Consider the following 21,251-nt stretch of genomic DNA (forward strand, 5'->3'; position numbering starts at 1 on the left):
TTGTGTTTTTTAGAGTTGTTCACGTCTGCCTGAGTGGCTTATATTTGGTTATTTTGTCATTTGAAAAATAAAGACAATTGTGACAATTAAAATTGTTTTATAACAGTTTGTATTTGCATGACATGTTTGTTGTTAAAAAATGTCCGAAAAAACTATTGGCCCCCGGCCCCCTTCGCTTTATCAAATCTGGCCGTCGTAGACAGGGCCTACTTGAATTCAAGACAAATCCCCGGCCTACTTTCATACCACTGAAATTGCACAATATGTACTGTTGCGGGGCCAAAACTCTGAGGTTTTAAAATATTCAACAAGGCCTCAAAACAATTGAAACCATGATCAAGTCATTGATTAATTTCATAATCAATTAGCTGTGGTAGAATTGAATGTTCCACTGCTAAATAGCATGATTAGTAGTCCAAACTGTGTCCCTCTGCCTAGCCGTCGATCCAGAGGTGAGTAGTCAAGTTTGGACTATAGTCTTACTTTAGAAAAGTAGGACTCAAAGTAAATTAAAACGTTATCCTCCAAATTATTACCTGAATACAAGTAAATGCATATTGCAAGAGAAAAAAAACAAATCAAGTAGGCTACTGAGGAACGTTGGATGAAAAAGAGTGCATCCATGGCAAAGGCATTTCAAAATGCTGCTGCAGCTGCCAATTGTCACGTTAAATGTCGTGCGTGTTTTAAAAGACTCCCTAGGGGGTTGAGTGAGCAGGTGGACTAGGGTGACCAGACATCCTCTTATTCCCAGACATGTCCTACTTTTGCTGGACTGGCTCAAACATTAAACAGTAACATTGTCAATTGTCAACTCTGTTATATTTCACTAAATTTCAGGTTTTTCCTGTATCGTTCGCAAATAAGTCACACCCTTCTCCTCAAATCTAGTCACTTTGCTACAAAGTAAGGTGGGCCAGCCAGTCTACACCGAGTGTTTACAACCAATGCTGAAACGAAAATGCACGTACACAGAGGAGTTGAATAAGAAAACTCCTGTGCTTTCGCCAGGGACGTGATCCTTATGAAGCTGAGTGCATGACATGCAAGGCAGGCACTTACATACGCGTCTGTGGCAAATAAAGGTGCCAACGCACCGTGCAAGAGAGGGACTAACGAGGAGCCCTTTTTTTTCTTCAAATGCTGCACCGATGGCCGTATTTCTTTCATCCATCCATCCTCTATACCGCTTGTCCCCACGGGGGTCACGGGCGTGCTGGAGCCTATCCCAGCCGTCATCGGGCAGTAGGCGGGGGACACCCTGAACCGGTTGCCAGCCAATCGCAGGGCACACAGAGACGAACAACCATCTGCACTCGCACTCATACCTAGGGACAATTTAGAGTCTTCAATCGGCCTACCAAGGCATGTTTTTAGGATGTGAGAAGAAACCGGGGCGCCTGGAGAAAACCCACGCGGACACGGGGAGAACATGCAAACTCCACACAGGGAGGGACGTGCTACCCAGTGCGCCACGAGCCGCCCTCCATCTGTAATAGTTTAGAATAATTAAAAACACAAAAGGACTGTCATAATTTATTAAAACATTCATATTTACAATTGCTTCATATTTACAATCGTTATTATCCATCCATTATTCTCATTATTATTATTAGTAGTCGTAGTAGTAGTAGTAGTAGCATCACTATTGATAACACTATTGATAATAGAGAAAAAAAGTCGTTGGCCTAAAGTTGCTTCAATATCCCATGATGCTCTCCGGGAGCAGTCACATGTCTGCGTCGCTCAATAGAAAAGCGTGTTTAGCCTTGCTCTTCTGTGATTGGTTGAGCGGAATTTAAAACGTAATTTTTGAAGCATTTGATGCCGTTTGAGCGCCATAACGTTTGTTTGCTGTGCTGTTCGCCAGGGACGAGCTCGAGTCCAACAAACAAGCAAAACAGGTGTCGCAGTGAATCACTCGTGAAAAGCCTTCGGTAAGTTTGGAGTGTTTCAGGCTCGCGCGCTATCATCGCCGATGCTAAGTGTCGCAAGCGTGCGTGTGTGTGTGATTGTGTGTGATTGTGTGTGGTGTGTGTGTGTGTGTGTGTGTGTGTGTGTGAGTGTGTGTGTGTGTGTGAGTGTGTGTGTGTGAGTGAGTGTGTGAGAGTGTGAGTGAGTGAGTGAGTGAGTGAGTGAGTGAGTGAGTGAGTGAGTGAGTGAGTGAGTGAGTGAGTGAGTGAGTGAGTGAGTGAGTGAGTGAGTGAGTGAGGCTCCGTTAGCAAAACAACTGGAGCCGATACATTGCACGTCTGTCTGCTGCTTAGTCAGCTGCTCAGTTGTCGTTTTAGAATCAAAACAAGACCTGTGTTTGCGAGGCATTAAGCTGTCTTGTGTCATCGCAGTTATGGCTTCAAATCACCAGAGTGCAGTTAAACGGGACGAAAAGGGGAGAAACATCCAAGTTGTCGTCAGATGCAGGTAATCGATCGTCCCCTTTATCATTATTGTTATTGATTGATATTGCCGTATTACTTGTCAATAATTCTGCTTTTGAATGTATGCTTGGAGTATCAGTGTGCCATTCTCTCGGAATATGAAAACGATGTCAAGACGGACGCTGAAATATATTAGATTCGGATGCCCAAAAAGTTTGCCAAATGGAACAGAGCCTACACTACTCAAAAATACTTTTGACACTTGCTGTTCTCTTAATAAAGAGCTGCACGGGCTGGTTTGGTTAGAGTTGTTTTTGAAGAGTCTACTTTATTAGAGGACGGCACGCTGCTAATCGGCAGTTAATCGCCATCAAATGGGAAGTGGGCACTGAGCTCAGAACAGTAATGCCACAAATAACACTCTGCCAAGTTGCCGAGTGTAGTTGGAATAGCCACTCTAACCCGAGTACGGAGGTGGAGAGGGTCCACAGTTAAGCTCCGTCTCCCAACGCAAATATTAAAGGCACCAGAATGTGTTTGAAGCTTGCGTGTACCTTGTCGCCTTTCAGACCTTTCAACACGGCGGAGCGCAAATCGTCATACAACGTGATTGACTGTGAGCCAAACCGGAAGGAAGTTGTTGTGAGGACGGCGGGCGGGAGCGACAAGACGTCCAGGAAGACATACACTTTTGACATGGTCGGTACATTTGCAATGCACTCAATAAAGCCACCCTGCTGATGGAACTTTAGCAATGCTGTTGGGTCCCGCAGGTGTTTGGCCCTGCCGCCAAGCAGATCGACGTGTACCGGAGCGTGGTGTGTCCCACCTTGGACGAAGTCATCATGGGCTACAACTGCACTATCTTTGCGTCAGTATGCACACGTGCGCAAGCACGCTTGGCAGTCTGTAAAGGATTTTGCCGTTTTTTTCTGTGGTGGGCTAAGAAGCCCCATTTTGCTCAGCACTTGGCAAAACACTATCCAAAATGTTTGCATACAGGACGTGCTAATTGTGTGCCTTTTTTTTTTTTTTTTCTCCCTGTCCCGAACGCTCTTCTCTGGCGGTGCATGGCAGTTACGGTCAGACGGGAACGGGAAAGACGTTCACAATGGAGGGAGAAAGAAGTCCCGACGAGCGGTTCACCTGGGAGGAGGCGAGTCATCACGCAAGGGCTGCAGGCGTGGGTAGGTGCGTGCGTCTCCTGACTGTCTCCTGTGGTGCCCGCAGGACCCCTTGGCCGGCATCATTCCCAGGACCCTCCACCAGATCTTCGAGAAGCTCTCTGAGAACGGCACGGAGTTCTCCGTCAAAGTGTCTCTGCTGGAGATCTACAATGAGGAGCTCTTTGACCTACTCGGCCCCGGCGAGGATGTCAACGAGCGGCTGCAGCTCTTTGACGACCCGAGGAATAAGGTGCCTTTTCAAGACAACGACTGCGGGATAATCGACCTCCAAAAACACACCGGAAGTAGCCGACGAGCGAGGGAATAAGTGAAAAGGCGGCGAGAGAAACAGAAACAATCCGTAGGGGCTGCTGCTGACCACAACCCACATTTTAATAGGAAACAGGGTTTCGATCCATTTTTGCTTGCATTGTTTTTACGGCAAGCAAACGCTAGCAACTGTGGCTTTTCATAGTATTGCACATGGGTCTGGGGTGCATACGGCTAAAAATGGGAATAAGAGGACATGTGACAGGACTGACGCCACTTGTTACTGCTCCTAAAAGTTGTCAAGCAGACCTGTTGCAATAGCGAGCCAACTTACTGGTCAGCTTTGGGATAAGTTTTGCGTTGAGTGTTGGGCAAAAAAATGAAAGGTCCGAGCTCGCAGCGGTTGCTCACTTGATGATGAGAGGTGAGCACCTTGGCCCATTCCAAAAAGGCTACTCCCGGCGCAAACAAAGCTCCACCGAGAGCATTGCAGGCTGTATATTTGAGGCGCTGAGCTGTTGTGGTCCTGGCAGCGCGGCGTGGTGGTCAAAGGTCTGGAGGAGGTGATGGTCCACAACAAAGATGAGGTCTACCTGATCCTGGAGAGAGGATCGGCCAAGCGCAGGACAGCCTCCACACTCATGAACGCCTACTCCAGGTAGGACGCCCATTGTCGATTCCCAAGATGTTTGGTACTGACGTGTCGCTGTTACTTGTGCGCAGCCGCTCGCATTCGGTCTTCTCTGTCACCATCCACATGAAGGAGATGACGCTGGATGGCGAGGAGCTGGTCAAGATCGGGAAACTCAACCTGGTAAAGCAAAAACGTCATCGCAAAATGGCGAGTTAGGAAGCCCTTTGGAGCACTCAAATGAATTGGAAGTGTGAGTCTTCTTTGAGAGCTGCTCGGGTTGAAATCGCTTTGCCTTTGGAGAGCATTTGCATGTTGCATCTTTCAAGACTGGAAGATGCATGCCCCTGGCTCAAATCAAAGCGTTTCACTTGAAAATGTGCCGTTCTCCCATCGTATCGTATCCCGCCTGTTGAGCTGTTCTTTATTCAGGTATGAAAATCTTCCGCGGATTTCCGTGTTTTTTCCGTCGAAAGTATCATTATTGTGAGTCGTGTAAATCTGTTGAGAAAATGTTGTTTATATATGGGGGGGGGGGGTTGTAGGGAAGCGGCGGGGCAACTTTAGCCTCGGCGACTTGCGAGCATTTGCCTGCCATCTTACGGAAATTGGCTTGCCTCTGTAAACCTAACTAACTGGCAGCAGTGATGCGACAACATCCGCCTTACTTTCGGCAGCATTTTGGCGCTACTTTTGTCACATCATTTCCATTTGTTAACTTAACTTGCGCGGAGAAAGAAGTGTTTTTACACTGCCACAATGTGAATTTACAATTGAGTTTTCATCACTTGTAGACGAGTGGGATATATATATATATATATATATATATATATATATATATATATATATATATATATATATATATATATATATCTTCCCTGTTTGATAACAAGACATATGGTTGTAGATATACGTTGCAAAAAATTAATTTCATTCACCAACCAAGAATATTTTAACAAAACTGTTGAAATTGAGTGATCAAATAACCCTATACTGCCAAAATCCAGGAGGGTTACCCCCTGGTTACCCAAACGCTGGCTACTTTACAGTGGTTTTTCACATATGCCGTTCTCGTCCCTGTTTATTGGAGAGACACGCAGGTCTATTTTTTTTTGTGTGCTCCCGTTGCATGTCATAGGCAAAGGACGACTGCATCTTTGCACTTGTGCCTTTTTCAAACTTGGTTGTTTTTTTTCTGTCAAATGTGCGATCAAGGTGGACCTGGCAGGTAGCGAGAACATCGGCCGCTCTGGTGCGGTGGACAAGCGCGCGCGCGAAGCAGGGAACATCAACCAGTCTCTCCTGACGCTGGGCCGCGTGATAACAGCTTTGGTGGAGAAGAGACCTCACATCCCATACAGGTGCAGCTCCCATCCTCAATGTCCATCTGGTGCTGATAACCTTCTTCCCACAGGGAGTCCAAGCTGACGCGCATCCTCCAGGACTCGCTGGGGGGACGCACCAAGACCTCCATCATCGCCACAGTGTCCCCGTCCTCCAGCAACCTCGAGGTGAAAACTCCCATGAAGTTGACGCGGCCTTGGACTTTGTTTCATTGAGTCCCCTCTTAGGAATCAATTGAGTCATTCTTGTCTGTACGAGTCCTGCCTCAAGGGACAGCTGTCGCTCATATGTGGGCCATCCGCTTTTCAATGCGCCAATTCTGTCTGAATCCTGAGTGGCTTTGTGCAGGAGACACTGAGCACACTGGAGTACGCCAGCAGAGCCAAGAACATCATGAACAAGCCTGAGGTCAACCAGAAGCTCACCAAGAGGACGCTCATCAAGGTGACTCGCACAGGGATTCCTTCAATCAGCTCCTGCCGTGTCAATTTGCCGTCGCGGCGTGCACTCGTAAGGCGGAACACGGCTCCGGTCTGGTCCAGGTTGAGCTTTAGTGCCAGCCCACGCTCGGTTGCTGTGAAATAAAGGAAGCGTGGCCGCTCTTTCATTTTTTTATGGGGAAGCCCCTTTTGTGACCATAATGAGCCAATCGCTTTGTTAAGCGGAAGAGCTTTGCAGGGTTGTTGCAAATATCCCCACAATGATGGCGAGCTTGTGACTGAACACTGCCGTTGTCTTTTTGTCCTCACTCAGGAATACACGGAGGAGATTGAGCGCCTCAAGCGAGACCTGGCCGCCACCAGGGACAAAAATGGTGTCTATTTGTCAACGGAGAACTTTGCGTAGGTTCTGGCATTGATGCGCATCATCTGCTTGTGCTTCTTGAGCAAAGTTTTTTGGGTTTCAGGAACATGATGGAGCAGCTCACCGCAAATAACGAAAATGTCCTCGAGTACACCGAACGCATTGCCGCCATGGAGGACGAGCTAAAGAAGGTAGACCGTGACCTCCTTTAATGCATCTACTCTCAATTAGTGGTGGTCATGTCAAAGTTTGGTACCTTTTTGGTTTGCCTTTTTTTTTTTATTATTATGTCCCCACCAATTCCTCAAAACGGTAATGAAGTTGATTACTTGAAGGGGAAAATTCTGAAATGTCAAGCCAGGATTTTTCCCGAACCAGATTGTGTCCTGGTCAAATTCAGATGATGTGCATGTGTGCAGGTGAGTGAGTTGTTTGTGGACACTCAAAGTAAACTGGAGCAGTGCGCCGCCCACCTGGACGACAAGCAGCAGAGGTGAGGAGGCTGTCGCCCACGGCAACCGATCGGACGCCGGGCAATGTTGACTTTCTGTGTGCATAGGCTGGAGGAGACCAAAGACAAGCTAGCGAAGGAGGAGTTCATCAATGAGGAGCTGCACTCGGCCCATGATGAGCTTTACAGCGCCGCCACGCAGGTCCCCCTTTGACCTTGTAGAATGTCGCAGGCTGTTTGAAGGCTTTTTTTTTTCCGCTAAAAGCGCAAAAAATTCTCATGGTCCAATTCTCCTAATTATTGTCTTAATTTCTTATTCAACTCTGATCCAAATGGATCCAGATCGTGATGAGAGAAGATTCACATGTTTTGGAAAGACATTTTCAATGAAAAGCTTTTGGCATATTGTGTGCACAGGTGCTGATCGTGGCAGATGCCAGCACCTGTGATGTCTCGGGTTTGCACGCCAAGCTGGACCGAAAGAAGCTGGTAATGCTAACGGGCTTGTGTAGCGTAGGAATGAATGCAATATGTCCAGATGAGGGCCACATCGCACTCTTCTGGGCTGGCACGTGGTGTATAAATGTGCCTGAAATGTTAATTCGCAGGTGGAGCAGCACAACACAGCGGAGCAGCAGAGCTTTGCTGAGCGCATGGCGGCGGCCTTCGGTGACGTGCAGCACGGTGTCCAGCGGCAAGGCGATAAACATAGACTCATCCTCAGCAGCTACTCGCAGGCTATTGGTACTCACACTGCCTTCTCAATCTTTGTTTTCAGAAATGAGTGCATTAGCATTTTGTGGTTTGGCTGCTCGAGAAGCATTCCCTTCACGGTGGGCGGGCGCGCAAAGCTAACGGCGAGCGCTCTGCTCTGTCTTAGATGGAGCTCTGGCAGGCAGTGTGGCGGCACTGATGAGCGCGGCGAGTGGTGTGGAGGGTCTGTTGGCTGACACAGGGCGACTGCTGGGTGAGGGCCTGGTGCACTGGCAGGAGCGCGCACAGCGCTACCACCAGCTCAGCCAGCGGGACCATGAGGCCCTCAAGGAGCTTGTGGTGAGTGAGCATGCACGTTTGTTGTTTTTGCCCACAGCCTTTGCCGTGCTTGTCTCTTTTTCCTGTCTTTTCTCAGTTGTGACCAGACTAGTGGCCTAGTAGTAGAGTGTCCGCCCTGAGACTGGAAGGTTGTGGGTTCAAACCCCGGCCGGGTCATACCAAAGACTATAAAAATGGAACCCATTGCCTCCCTGCTTGGCACTCAGCATTAAGGGTTGGAATTGGGGGGTTAGATCACCAAAATGATTCCCGAGCGCGGCGCCGCTGCTGCTCACTGCTCCCCTCTCCCCCAGGGGATGGATCAAAATCACATGGGGATGGGTTAAATGCAGAGGACAGAGCCCTTTGAGACTGATTGTGATTTAGGGCTATATAAACTTGACTTGATTGATTGATTGTGCCGCCATTTCTCTTGTTCTATCTTCCAGTTTCTCTGGCTCCCTTTTTCTTTTGCTCACCCCTTTCTCACTTGCTTGTGTTAAACCTTTCTCTTTTTCCTGTTGTCTCCTGTGGTTTTTCTCATTTTCTCTTTTCCCTCCGTGCGTGCACATAGGAGGAGCACCAGCGAGATATGAAGGAGGTCCTTCAGGTTCAGACTCTGATGGGTCTTTCAGTGCTCCAAGAGTTGAACGCCTCCCTCAAGACCACCACGGAGGCGCAGCAAGCCCTGGCCAACAAGGTTGTCGAGTCTGCTTTGAATAACAACACACAAAAGCAAGCAATGTTTTATAGAGTGCTGCGCATGTCGCAGTCATCCCCTCACAACCTGCTTTGGCCGTATTTCCTGCGTCAGATGGAGGCCATGAAGGAGACGGGCAACTTCTTCAATGGCCTGGTTGCGGAGCTCGCGGCTCTGCGAGAAGCCACGGTCGAGAACGTGACTGTCCTGCAGGACCAACGTGACCAGCTAGAGGAGCAGATTCAAAAAGCTCAGGAGAGGAACTGGCAGGTAATGCATGTGCGGCGGTTGTCTTTTGATTCTTACGTACAACATGATAACTAACATTAAAATCTAACGCCTCACTCGCACCGGGTGCGGAGCGGCTGCGGTTTACACTGGTGGCGGCACGGCAGCGGAACGTCTTCGCCCTCCGCAAGCCTTCTATTTTTCCGGACGCCGCAAGCGTATTTTAATGAAGCTGAATCAATTACACGGTTCAGACAGGAAATTTAGCGTCTGCATACGAGGTGGATCGGGTATATTTAAAAATAAAACTGTTCTGCGAACTTGTTTTTTCTTTTAATTCACGAAAACATCCTATATCTACACGATACAGACCTTCCATTTCAGCTAACTGCCTAGTTTGGCTTGAGTTGGATATTTGAAAGGCAAAAAACAAGTTCTAAATAAATTAAACATGACAAAAAAACACGACATAAACACAAAATGTGCTCAACAATGGTAAAAGAGCCAAAGTCCCAGAAATAATCTCCCAAAAATGTGACAATTTGAACAAAAGGATGGTTATTGTTTACAAATAGCGCTCCTTTACTCGCTTTTTATCACGTGAACTCAACTCTTCAGCGTGCCCTTCCTCCGTGATCTCGTAGGCAGAGATTTCCATACACGCAACGCAGTTGATCACTGTCGGTGTCAGTTGCAGTGCGCGGGTGTTCTGTGGAGAAACAAAGCTGCACCTATTCCGCACCCGCTGTGAACGCGGCGTAAAATCAACGTCAGAGCGTAATGGGGACCAGTGCGTATGAAGCCAAAGACTTTCCCCTCCTCTGATTGGGCAAAATAAAAGTGCCGCCATAATTTTCACACAAATCTGGCCTCCCTGTTGAACGCAATTTGTAATTTTTGTTTTTTTAAAACAAAGGGCGGATTATTGCAGGCATAGTCCCATACAATTTCAATAATGTAGTGCTACTTTTAGGAATGGTCTCGGTATTTTTTTTTTTTTTTTTTATAAAATAAAGGAACAATATAAGAATAAGGTTTCATTTTAATAGCATAATATTTCTATTTGATCTTGTTTGCAACTCGCGCGCTTGCTGCCACCTTCTCCAGAGTACCAAGCAGACCATCCAGATCCTTCAGGACCAGCTCAACCTTCTTGCCGCGGACTCACAGGAGGACTACGACAACTTGCGCTCATCCGCCGGAGCCCTGAAGGCTCCCCTCTGCAGCCTTGGAGAGAAGCTCAGCAGGTGACATGCCCCCAAGCCTGACAAACCTCGGGCGGGTGAGCCGCCCTTGACTTTGAACGGGCCATCCGCCGGCCTCTTACGTGCCTCCTCAGCGCCTGCGGCTCGGTGGAGCATCGGGCGTCCACCCGGGCGAATTTGCTGTGCTCCGATTCATCATCGCTCGCCTCCACGCTGCGCTTCCACGTGGACAACAGCAGGCGGAACCTGGAGGAAGCCGCTGGTTGCTGTGAGCACCTGCAGCGCAGCGTGTCAGGTATCCACATCTGCTCCTGCATCTCGGTCAGAGTTGAATGACGAGTGAACGATTTGCTCATTGTCAACGCCATCATAATCACTTCAGCGTAAGCCCGGGTGCGAAAATATTACGTTAAGTGCCTTTTTTATAATAATCTTGATGCTTTGAAGTTATTGCAATTATTACCAATTATGTTGTTGACAATATATTGAGCCTGTTTCTTTTATGCTGCATGAAAAAATGTGTTATGTTGTTTGCACTGGATTGGCGCAATGTTAAATAACTGGCAACTTGGACGTATGTGTGCATATGCAGACGTGCTTCAGAGAGACCAGGACTGGAGCGCGACACTGGAGCGGCACGCTGACGAGCGAGCTCAGGAGCGCCTCTTGCTGGCAGCCGAAGAGTCGTCCCACGTGCAGGCCCTCCATCAGGTATCGGCGGCCCGTTGTGCATTTTTTTTCGCCTTGTCCCATTTCATCCACCTCATCATGGCGGCACAGTTATACAAACAATGCAAGGAAGGAAACTAAAAGACGATACGTGCCTTGAGAGGTCAAAACGGCTGCGCCAAAGGTTGCTGGGCGCCACTCAGGCTTCCTCCTCCGTCCTTCCTCCAGAGTGTGAAGGCGCACGGTGTCGAACGAGTCTGCGTGTTGAAAATGGAGCTGCTGAGCCAGCAGGAGGAAGTGCAGCGGGCTCTGGAGAGCATGCAGGGCCAAACCACCTTGGATGCTGCTGCCCTGGACCAGCTGGAGGCTGACGTCCTTGTGCATCTGGAAGCTGGTCGGCAGCTCGTGCAAAACTTCCTGCAGGAGGGGCTGCGCCACGACGTACCCACCGGTAAAACCTTTTATACAAAGCCTGGGACACACATTCCATATGTCATTTCTGATGACTGGTGAGATAGGCTCCAGCATGCCAGGGACCCCCGTGGGGACAAGCAGTATAGAAGATAATAATAATAGTAGATCAGTTTAATATAGCGCTTTTCTAAACACTCAAAGCCGCTTTACATAGAAAAATCACGCTTAATCACACACACACACACACACACACACAGAGTTAGGTGTCATATGCAGAGTTGAAGAGGTGGGTCTTGAGATGGTGTTTGAAGGAGTGCAGGAAGTCAGCATTATTTCAGCGGTATTTGGTCGAGTTAGTGGGGGTGAGCAGATGGATGGATGGATGGATGGATGGATGGGGAGAGATGGATGGAGAGAGATGGATGGAGAGAGATGGATGGGGAGAGATGGATAGGGAGAGATGGATTAACTTTTTCTGTAAGGGGGAGGAGGAAAGTTGCACTGAATTTATTTTTTTTTCATTATTTTTATAATTAAAGAACCCGATGAAAGATGTTTAATGTCCATCCATTAATGAAATAAATACATTCCAAATGAAAAAAACACTTCTAGTTGCGATCGGCTGGCGTCTGATTCAGGCTGTACCCCGCTTAAGGCCCACAAACTGCCACGACCCTCGTGTTGGGGTGACAAATGGATGTCTCGTTTTGACGGTAACATGTCAGAAAATGGATGCAAATGTTGATTGTTTGCGAATGGCTTCATTCGTGACAAACCTAGACATTTTTTGACTGGCTTTAAAATCTGAGCATATGAAATAGCTTCATTGGGCCCTTGATTGACACTTGTTGCTGTGTGGCCTGCGACATGCCCTCAGGTCAGACGCCGCAGAGGCGGGACTTTGTGTACCCACGCCAGATGGCCAAGGCAAGGAGCCGCACGGAGATCCTGGAAAGTCTGAGGCGGCAACGGGATGTCACCGAGGAGGTCAAGCAAGAGCGCGATTGGGAGTCTGACGGCGATGACAGACAAAGCCAGGTGCGATGTCAATCAGTTTTTGGCTGATATTTTTTTTGTTTTTTTTGTTTTTTTTGTTCCTGCTAGTAGATCTGGTACCGATACTGCATTCGGCAATGTCCTTTTAGCTTTTTATCAAATGGGACGAACGCAACTGGAAAAAAATTGCTTGGAGCTGCTGTAGGCCTTAGCTCGCCTCAGCTTATCAAATACTTTAGTATTCTTTTTAGAAAAAAAATGTTGGTTTTCAAAAACCCTGCCATACAAAAACAATGTGGAACTCCACATATTGTAAGTTTTACAATTTTTATTTTATGTTTTATTTTTTTTTAACTCTTATTTAGGTTCCAAGTTCCTTCCCAATTTTTGTTTGTTTCCATGCCAATTCTAAGAAGCGTTGACTATTTGTCGATTTTTGGACTTTGTGGTCAGGCCTGATCTCTCCCTCATTGGTGGCAATGACAGGGCTGCTCTGATTGCATTTCAATTAATTTGAAATGGGGAAATTTGATTTTGACAATGCTATTTAATGAAAGGATTCATTTAACGTGTAAATGAAGGTAGCACTGTCCATTTAACACTTTTGAATTTCAGGGCTCAGTTATTTAAAATAATAATAATAAATTATTACTTCTCAAAATAAGCCACGACGCACACACACACACACACACACACACACACACACACAGACTCAGTCGCTCACTACAAATGAGCTGGCCCAGCTGCCAGTCTTGCGCTTAAAACATGGCCCTCAAGCACAAAAGTGTAATGTTGGCGTGTCTCGATCCTGTGCCTTGTTCAGGACTCCCTGGAGGACGAGCTTAGCATGTGCAACGAGAGCGCGGCCACGGAGGGCTCCTTCGTGGATGAGAATCTGGTCATCAACGAGAGCCAGCGGCTTCCCTTCTTCAAGGTGAGCAATAAGTCCCGTCCGGGCAGCGCCATAGCGACGGTGCCGCCCATAATCAACGTTTTAATGTGTTGTGCCTTCATTTGTGTGTGTGCTCTAGCAAAAAAAGGCCAGCAAAAAAGATGGCAAGGTCCTTAGGCCCAAAGTTTGCAACACCCCACAGAACGAGACCACCCCACAGAAGTCTAAACTCCCGCTGCGCTGTCATAACTAAATTTGGCGGTGTTGGGTTTTAGCTGCCAGTTCGACCTCTCGTTCATCAATTAATCGTAGTCTGTTCTATAATCTGTCAAATTAAACGTGGTTATGTGTTCTGTGGTTGTGCTTTTTGTTACAAAATGAGCAACAGTTGTACTGATATTCTATATATTATATATTCTCCCACGCAGAATGTGGGAGCCTCCCAGGGGAAGTTTCCAAACTTGTGGATGTCCCAGTCGGTGCGACCTTGTCTTGTGATTTTGTACTTTACTCATTTCTTTACTCAATACTGTGCTCCAAAAATGGGGGTGGTTGTGTGGTTCAGGAACCAATTAGTAAAGGTACCACTGTATGTGAATTCCTATCTTTGTACTTCCATTAAAATGTTGGATTGATGTTATAAATACAAGTTTCTTAAGTGTACGCATAGATAAACAAGTGAAATAGTTACTTCAATTTTGGGGGTTGTTTGCTCATGTCATGAACAAAAAGGTTTGGCTAATTCACTTTATAAATTCCTAGTAGCCCTTAAAAACTTTGGATAGTTTTGAAAGGGAATTTGTTGATCAGCTGAATAGATTTTAAATTCATCCCCTGTGAAACGGTTCCAACAGGCATAAGTACTCTACTTAAATATTAGATTACATAAAAACCTAAGGTTTTGAGGAAAGTGAAGGGATGGGGTTGAAATACAAAAGATTCTGCCTAGCTACAAAAACAGATATGCTCAAACCTCATTGAAGTACATAAGCAGACAAGTATATTCACATATTAAATCAATAAAAGAAACATTTTAAGCATATAATTATACCTGCACACCAAACCAATAAAGAAGACATAGACATTTTTATATATGGTAATGACGTAGGTTTTTATAACTTCATGATCTGATATGTATCTGCACTTTGAAATAACACATTTTTGTTGATATATTGCCTTATAAGTCCATAAGGAACTTTTTAATGCATGCTTGATGTTATTCTAAATCACAGACACTGCTCAAGGTGTATAAGAATGTTCTGTACTTGATTATATCTTGTGTTTTGATTAATGCTTGATGTGACGTATTTTGCCTAATGCTAGACACCAACCTTGAATTATTATTGAAGGTTCTGGACAGAAGTAAAATGTTTTGACTAATAATGAAAAAATATGGTTGGAAGCACGATTAAACTATGAATGTGACAAAGTAAGCAAGTACATGGAGTGTCAAAAGAACAAACAAATGCATGGTAAGTGGTGAGTAAGAAAATTGCATTGTCAGGGAACATTAACGAATTGATAATGTCGCACCCAAAACTTCACATAAATCCGTACAAAATGACAAAATTGGAAGGATGATGAATAGACGAAGTGCAACAGTGGGTGAAGTGGGTGTATGTGCAAGAATGGAGGAGAATGTTTACAGGAAGGTCACTTGGAGATAACACCAGCATGTGCCAGAGGGAGAACGCCAGGACGTAGACAGCCAAGAACCCGGCCAAAGGTGATCGCCAAGGCGGATAGCGCGCTTCACAAATTGTGGACCAAATCCAACAAAGGCATTGTCCAATAATGCTCATATTTGAACTATAAGAATATAGAAGTGTAGTTTAAAAAGGATCACAATCAATATGGAGTTCATCAAACATCTATTGATATGCACGTTGCACAATAAGTTTACATTGAAACTTCTGAAAAATCAAAGACAAAGTAAAGAAACGTAACACATTTGTACGTTTGAACGCCAGTAGGCACGGCTCCAGGAGCTCCTTCCGCTGAGAAAATAATTTATAAAATTGACGTGTTATTTTAACTATTTTAACTTCAATTCAATGTTGTATGTTTTTACTTAATATTATTTTTTTTCATTTAAATTGAGTTAGCTGTTTTTAAACAGGATGCTACAAGATAAGACCTGTCAACAAGTTGGTGCTGCCCTCGTCGCGCCAGTTCGCAAATCGGCATTTACAAAACCAAGCAATGACCCTTTGTCCTTTACAAGCTAGTACTTCCGCCACGGGAGCTAGAGTACTCATTGTTTGAATTGACGAATAAAATATTGTTGATATGAAAAAGACAACACACGTTTTAAATCAGGCACGCAGTCAGTTCGCTTCCTTCCCGTTGAACCGCTGAGTGGCTGAATTCTCTGTGCAGTCGTCGTTTTTGGGGGCAAATACAAGCCTAGCCAATTTATTCTCGAATTGCTGCTGTCTAGACTCGATTTCGGCGTGTTTGAAGTTCATTCCAGGGTACCATCAGTAAATTCGTGAGTTTGCTTGGTCTCTGTTATTGGTTTCGCATTTGACGGGGCTTCCTTGGTCGCGCCCGAGTGAGCGTGCGCCATTAAGTAGCTCTTCGGCCACATTAGCTGGAAGTGTTAATTGTTTGGATTTCCGACCGAACTGCTGCTGAAAGGGCGATCACGGACAACTACAAAGCACAGTTCCTGTTTGAGGTGGCAGCGCCGCGCGGCTGTCTCATCAAAAATCAAGTTGGGTTTTTTTCAATCGGCAGAGGAGCATGAAGCGCCAGGTTTTTTGGTGTCTATTTTTGTGGTCACGACTTGGCTGCGCCGTGGACGTGTACGTCGCTCTGGGGCAAACGCTGACTGTACGGCCTGAGCTTCAAGGCCCCGTCAAGAGCTTAGAGTGGAAGCGGAACCGCAACCTTCTAATCGAATGGGACGGAAAGAGCGTCACGTCATACGACGAACGAGTCTCTTTGAACGTGAGCAACGGCGTGCTGAAGCTTGTGCCCGCGGTGGCGACGGACGCTGGCACGTTTACCTTGTCTTTGAATGCTATTCAGCACGATGAGGTCTTTGTCGTCAAGGTGATCAGACACGTACCCGAACCGGAAGTGCAGCCGAACCCTCTGGCGTGCTCTGAGGAATTCGAGAACTGCACGCTGCACTGTGGTGGGAACACAAGCGGTGCCGAGCCTATCACGTATTCATGGAAAACCGAACTTGAAAAGACAATGACAGGACGGAACTGGAACATCGACCGGACAAGCGACTCGATCAGGAGTTTCATTTGCATCATGCAGAACCCGTTGGGCCAGAAGGAGAGCCAACCATTTCCCAATCCGTTCTACCGTGATAAAAAAAAACCTGAACCTGGCTTGGAAGCCGGTGAGATCGTGGGGGTGACCATGGGCGTGATCGTGCTTGTGGGCGTGAGCTTGACCACTTTGGTCTACTTGTGGCGCAAGAAACAAAGTAACGCGGAGATCAGCGAGCCCAACGGATCTACGCATGGTACTAATTTGGAAGCGTCAAAACGGCTAACCAGCGACAATTGACCGGTGAGGTTGCCAGGAGCACACAAGGACTGTTACTTGGTCGGGATGTCCAATCCAAGCGCAGTCGCCACGGAGACGGATGTCGACCTTTCTGTTGACAGCTTTAAGACTTTCACACAACTTGAATATGTCAGTTGTGACACACAGGAAGTCAAATGTAATCAGCTGTCTTACATTTAGAGCTTCTGTTTGCTTGTGAAAGAACGCTTGCTCTGCTTTAAGTTTTGAGTGCTATCAAATGTTTCTATTCGTTAATCCCTGTGTGACTTCAGTCAATCAATGTGTCAAACATTTCCCCCTCAAAATGAAGAATTCAGTTGAGTTCAGAGCGCCCCCTAAGGCCCTGAATTTGGATCTACACGACTGTTCTGTCTTTATGGACTTGGAATTAGCATTCTCTTGTTTGCAGAGAAATGAATGGTAGGGGGGAGTCGTGTGCGTGCGTGTGCGCGCGCGGGGAGGGAAAAATGTGTTGATCATGCCTGTTTTTTTCTTCAAAATATAATAGTTAATAATTTCAAATTATTGGGGAAAACTATGGGTGACCCAAAATGACCTTTTGTGGCACAATTGCCTAAGTTGCTGCTGTGCTCTTTTTAGTTGCACTTGTTAGGATACGGATTTTAGCTATTGATCTGACTCCAAATTACGATCAACACTTAACACAAGTTTCTATGTCCTAATCCACACACTGGCGCACCTAACAATTTTGCGAGTTCGTTCTGTCAAAGAGAAGACCAGTAGATCAATCAGACCAAATTTACCAAATGTTTATTCCTAACAAAGCGCACTAATACAGGCCTGGGTCCCGGGTCCCTCACACTAAAACTCGTGCGTTTTTGTGACCACCAAAAGACGACACATTCTTCCGGGTTGCCCAGTTTTAAAGAAACACAATATGAATATTAAAGCATGCAAAATATTGTGTGATGATTGGTCGATGGTCATCTCCTCCCCGTCGAGGTGTCATCACTGTGGTCAGGAGTTGGGGATTTTCCTCTCGAAGCCCAACCACCTGGACGTGGTATTGTTCTTTGTTCTCGCTCCTCACCCACCTCGAGGTGTTATCGTCTGGTACTCTGTTGGAATAATCTCGGGGGAAGCCTTGGCCTGCCAGACCAGGAGGCCTTATCTTTATGAGTTTACGACTCTCCTTTAAACTAAATGCTTTCTATTTGGTTCAAGGAATGTCTTTTGATCCCCGTCAGCCTTATGTTTCCTTCCTGTCCTTATGTTACTTTTGTGTTTGTTTTGTAAGAAGTCTTCAATGACAATGAGCAGAGCTTCTTTGCATAGGCGAAATGTTCTTTGTCAGTTTAAAGGGACTTCATTCCTTTTAGTTAACTGTAGCTTTGATTCATAGATTGTAGATGATCAAAATTGGTTATATACAGTTTGAAGAAGTCACATTAAAGTTATCCCATATTTACTCAATGTTCGTTTAAGGAACTGTATATCAGTTACCTTACATTTACTTAATATGTGCTGAAAGGTTTAAGTAAGGTTAGATATTATTATTATTATTATGTGTTGTGTTAGTTTACTAAGAAGTTAAACTTAGCAAGGGGTTAGTTGCATTGTTCCACAGGTAAGCGACATTCAAAGTGCTTCAAGTTATCTGATCACAGTCGAGCAGGAGTCGGCCACCTGTGGAGAGGACAACTGGTTGGGGGAAGAAAGCAGACTCTGCACTCCCAATGTGGGGGTCGAGAAGATCAATTCACACTACACTACATTCCTTAGCTAATCAGCGTTGCTACAGCCACTATCTCCCCTCCCTTTAGTGTAGCAACGCCTCTGTAGCCAGGGCATCCAAGACATTAAAAGGAGGAGCACGTGGGGGAGGAACTCAGAACTGGTGGAGATTGTAACTGAGCTTCCTTTCTCTATCGTTCTCCTCGCGAGTAAACTCATCCTGGTTGTCTTCTCCTCTTTGTTCCAGCATGTGATTTAATGTCTGATCATATTCAGACCTAACATACTCCCTTCGTTCCGTACCGTCCCGTACTCCCTTCCTGGGCCTGTTCCATAACTCTTAGAAGAAACAAGTTCATGCAGTGTGCCTGCACATTCCTCACCCCCACCAATCCACACAAGCACTCCAATACTAGATATTATATTGATATGATTATATGTTTAACACAACCTTGAAAAATATGTTTGCTAACTGCTGAAAGCACATTTCCCTTTACACTTTTTCCAAACAATACAAGTTTCCATTCAGAATATACATTGTGTGTAAATTACATGATGATGTTGTTCATCATACAGAATGCTTTTCTGAATATTGTCTTATTCATATTGCTCTCATAAACTTTATGTTCATAACATAACACGTAACTATGTTTTTTTTTATATACACATGGCAGTTAACCATCAAAATAGTTGATTTTAACAATACAGGTTGCCAGAACAAGGTGCCTGTCACAAGTTGGGTGACAAACATTTGAAAATGAATGAATTGAATGTTTCTTTTGTGTAAATGTTTGTTTTACAGTCTACTGAAAAAAGTTAACAAGAAAACAAAGCAGACCAACTATCATCATCCAAGACAATACAAGAAAATTTTAACTAAACGTTAAATGAAGAGCAATAACAGTTGTTTTTCAGTTAAATAAAATACGGGCGTTGATATACCCGCTTTTGGGGGAATGAAAACAAGGGATTTCAAGCAAGACATAACGGACATAGGTCTTGTTTTGTTTGAACACAACCCACTGAACATCCATCCATCCATCCATTTTCTGAACCGCTTTGTCCCCACGGGGGTCGCGGGCGTGCTGGAGCCTATCCCAGCGGGCAGCAGGTGGGGGACACCCTGAACTGGTTGCCAGCCAATCGCAAGGCACACAGAGACGAACAACCATCCGCACTCACACCTAGGAGCAATTTGGAGTGCTCAATCGGCCTCCCAAGCATGTTCTTGGGATGTGGTAGGAAACCGGAGTGCCCGGAGAAAACCTACACGGGCTCGGGGAGAACATGCAAACTACACACAGGGAGGGCGTGAGGTGGAATCGAACTCGCACCCTTCTAACTGTGAGGCGGACGTGCTACCCAGTGCTCCACCGAGCTGCCCCCCAACTGAATATTTTCCGGTCTAAAAGCTGTCTACAAACCAGATTCGGTTGAAGTTGGGAAATTATGTAAAATGTAAATAAAAACAAAATACAATGATTTGAAAATCCTTCTCAACCCATATTCAATTGAATACACTACAAAGACAACATATTTAATGTTCACACTGATAAACTTGTTTTTTGCCAAATAATAATTAACTTAGAATTTCATGGCTCCAACATGTCCAGTAGAAGTTGGGAAAGGTGGCAAAAAATACAGAGAAAGCTGAGAAAAGCCCACCAAACACCTATTTGGAATATCCCGCATATGATCAGGGTAATTGGGAACAGGTGGGTACCATGATTGTGTATAAAAGTAGCCTCACCAAACATGCTCAGTCATTCACAAGCAAGGATCGGGCGAGGTCCACCTTGTCTACAAGTGCTTGAGAAAACAGTTGAACAGTTTAAGAACAACAGTTCTCAAAGCAAAATTGCAAGGAATTTAGGGATTTCAACACTTACGGTCCATATCATCATCAAAAGGTTAAGAGAATCTGGTGAAATCACTGCACGTAAGCGCGATGCCCGGAAACCAAGATTGAATGACCATGACCTTTGAACCCTCAGACGGCACTGCCTTAAAACCCGACATGAGTGTGTAAAGGATATCACCAAATGGGCTCAGGAAAATTCAGAAAACCACTGTCAGTAAATACAGTTCGTCACTACATCAGTAAGTGCAGGTTAAAACTACCATGCAAAGCAAAAGTCGTTCATGAACAACATCCAGAAACGCCGCCGGGTTCTCTGGCCCCGAGCTCAAGTAAAATGGACTGGTCCACAATGGAAAAGTGTTTTGTGGTCTGATGAGTCCACTTTACAAATTGTTTTTTGGAAACACTGGACGTCGTGTGGCGGCTCGGTGGAGCACTGGGTAGCACGTCCGCCTCACAGTTAGAAGGGTGCGGGTTCGATTCCACCTCCCGCCCTCCCTGTGTGGAGTTTGCATGTTCTCCCCGAGCCCGCGTGGGTTTTCTCCTGGCACTCCGGTTTCCTCCCACATCCCAAAGACATGCTTGGTAGGCCGATTGAGCACTCCAAATTGCCCCTAGGTGTGAGTGCGAGTGCGGATGGTTGTTCGTCTCTGTGTGCCCTGCGATAGGCTGGCAACCAGTTCAGGGTGTCCCCCGCCTGCTGCCCGATGACGGCTGGGATAGGCTCCAGCACGCCCGCGACCCCGGTGTGGACAAAGCGGTTCAGAAAATGAATGAATGAATGGACGTCATGTCCTCCAGACCAAAGAGGGAGCGGACCATCCGGACTGTTATCAACGCAAAGTTCTAAAGCCACCATCTGTGATGGTATGGGGGTGCATTAGTTCCCATAGCATGGGTGACTACATTTCTGTGAAGGCAACATAAATGCTGAAAAGTACATACAGATTTTGGAACAACATATGCTGCCATCCAAGCGACGTCTTT

General features: G+C 45.9%; 2 protein-coding genes across 2 annotated transcripts; both read left to right on the forward strand.

The window, feature by feature from the left end:
- Positions 1 to 1,772: 1,772 nt before the first annotated feature.
- Positions 1,773 to 13,533, forward strand: kif11 (kinesin family member 11). Its single transcript, XM_085921822.1, has 27 exons — positions 1,773 to 1,937; positions 2,346 to 2,421; positions 2,948 to 3,077; positions 3,152 to 3,249; positions 3,456 to 3,534; positions 3,609 to 3,794; positions 4,348 to 4,472; positions 4,538 to 4,628; positions 5,661 to 5,806; positions 5,860 to 5,956; positions 6,138 to 6,233; positions 6,543 to 6,631; positions 6,697 to 6,784; positions 7,013 to 7,086; positions 7,153 to 7,246; positions 7,462 to 7,533; positions 7,653 to 7,788; positions 7,925 to 8,097; positions 8,651 to 8,776; positions 8,891 to 9,046; positions 10,112 to 10,251; positions 10,344 to 10,504; positions 10,802 to 10,920; positions 11,107 to 11,329; positions 12,170 to 12,330; positions 13,112 to 13,222; positions 13,320 to 13,533. The coding sequence occupies exons 2-27, from the start codon at positions 2,348 to 2,350 to the stop codon at positions 13,431 to 13,433; spliced, it is 3,159 nt and encodes a 1,052-aa protein (XP_085777948.1). The 5' UTR covers positions 1,773 to 1,937; positions 2,346 to 2,347; the 3' UTR covers positions 13,434 to 13,533.
- Positions 13,534 to 15,444: 1,911 nt separating this feature from the next.
- On the forward strand, positions 15,445 to 18,621 carry LOC147050497 (HEPACAM family member 2-like). The gene has a single exon (XM_085921823.1). The coding sequence runs from the start codon at positions 15,926 to 15,928 to the stop codon at positions 16,706 to 16,708; it is 783 nt and encodes a 260-aa protein (XP_085777949.1). The 5' UTR covers positions 15,445 to 15,925; the 3' UTR covers positions 16,709 to 18,621.
- The last annotated feature ends 2,630 nt before the right edge of the window (positions 18,622 to 21,251 follow it).

Source organism: Syngnathus leptorhynchus, chromosome 10 (genome assembly GCF_054491065.1).
Source record: "Syngnathus leptorhynchus isolate UIUO chromosome 10, UIUO_Slep, whole genome shotgun sequence".
NCBI lineage: Eukaryota > Metazoa > Chordata > Actinopteri > Syngnathiformes > Syngnathidae > Syngnathus > Syngnathus leptorhynchus.

Coding starts and splice junctions, on each gene's coding strand:
- LOC147050497 (XM_085921823.1), top strand. CDS start 15,926: ATGAAGCGCCAGGTTTTTTGGTGTCTATTTTTGTGGTCACGACTTGGC.
- kif11 (XM_085921822.1), top strand. CDS start 2,348: ATGGCTTCAAATCACCAGAGTGCAGTTAAACGGGACGAAAAGGGGAGA. Junction 5,807..5,859: donor AGACCTCACATCCCATACAG/GTGCAGCTCCCA, acceptor TTCTTCCCACAG/GGAGTCCAAGCTGACGCGCA. Junction 6,234..6,542: donor CCAAGAGGACGCTCATCAAG/GTGACTCGCACA, acceptor GTCCTCACTCAG/GAATACACGGAGGAGATTGA.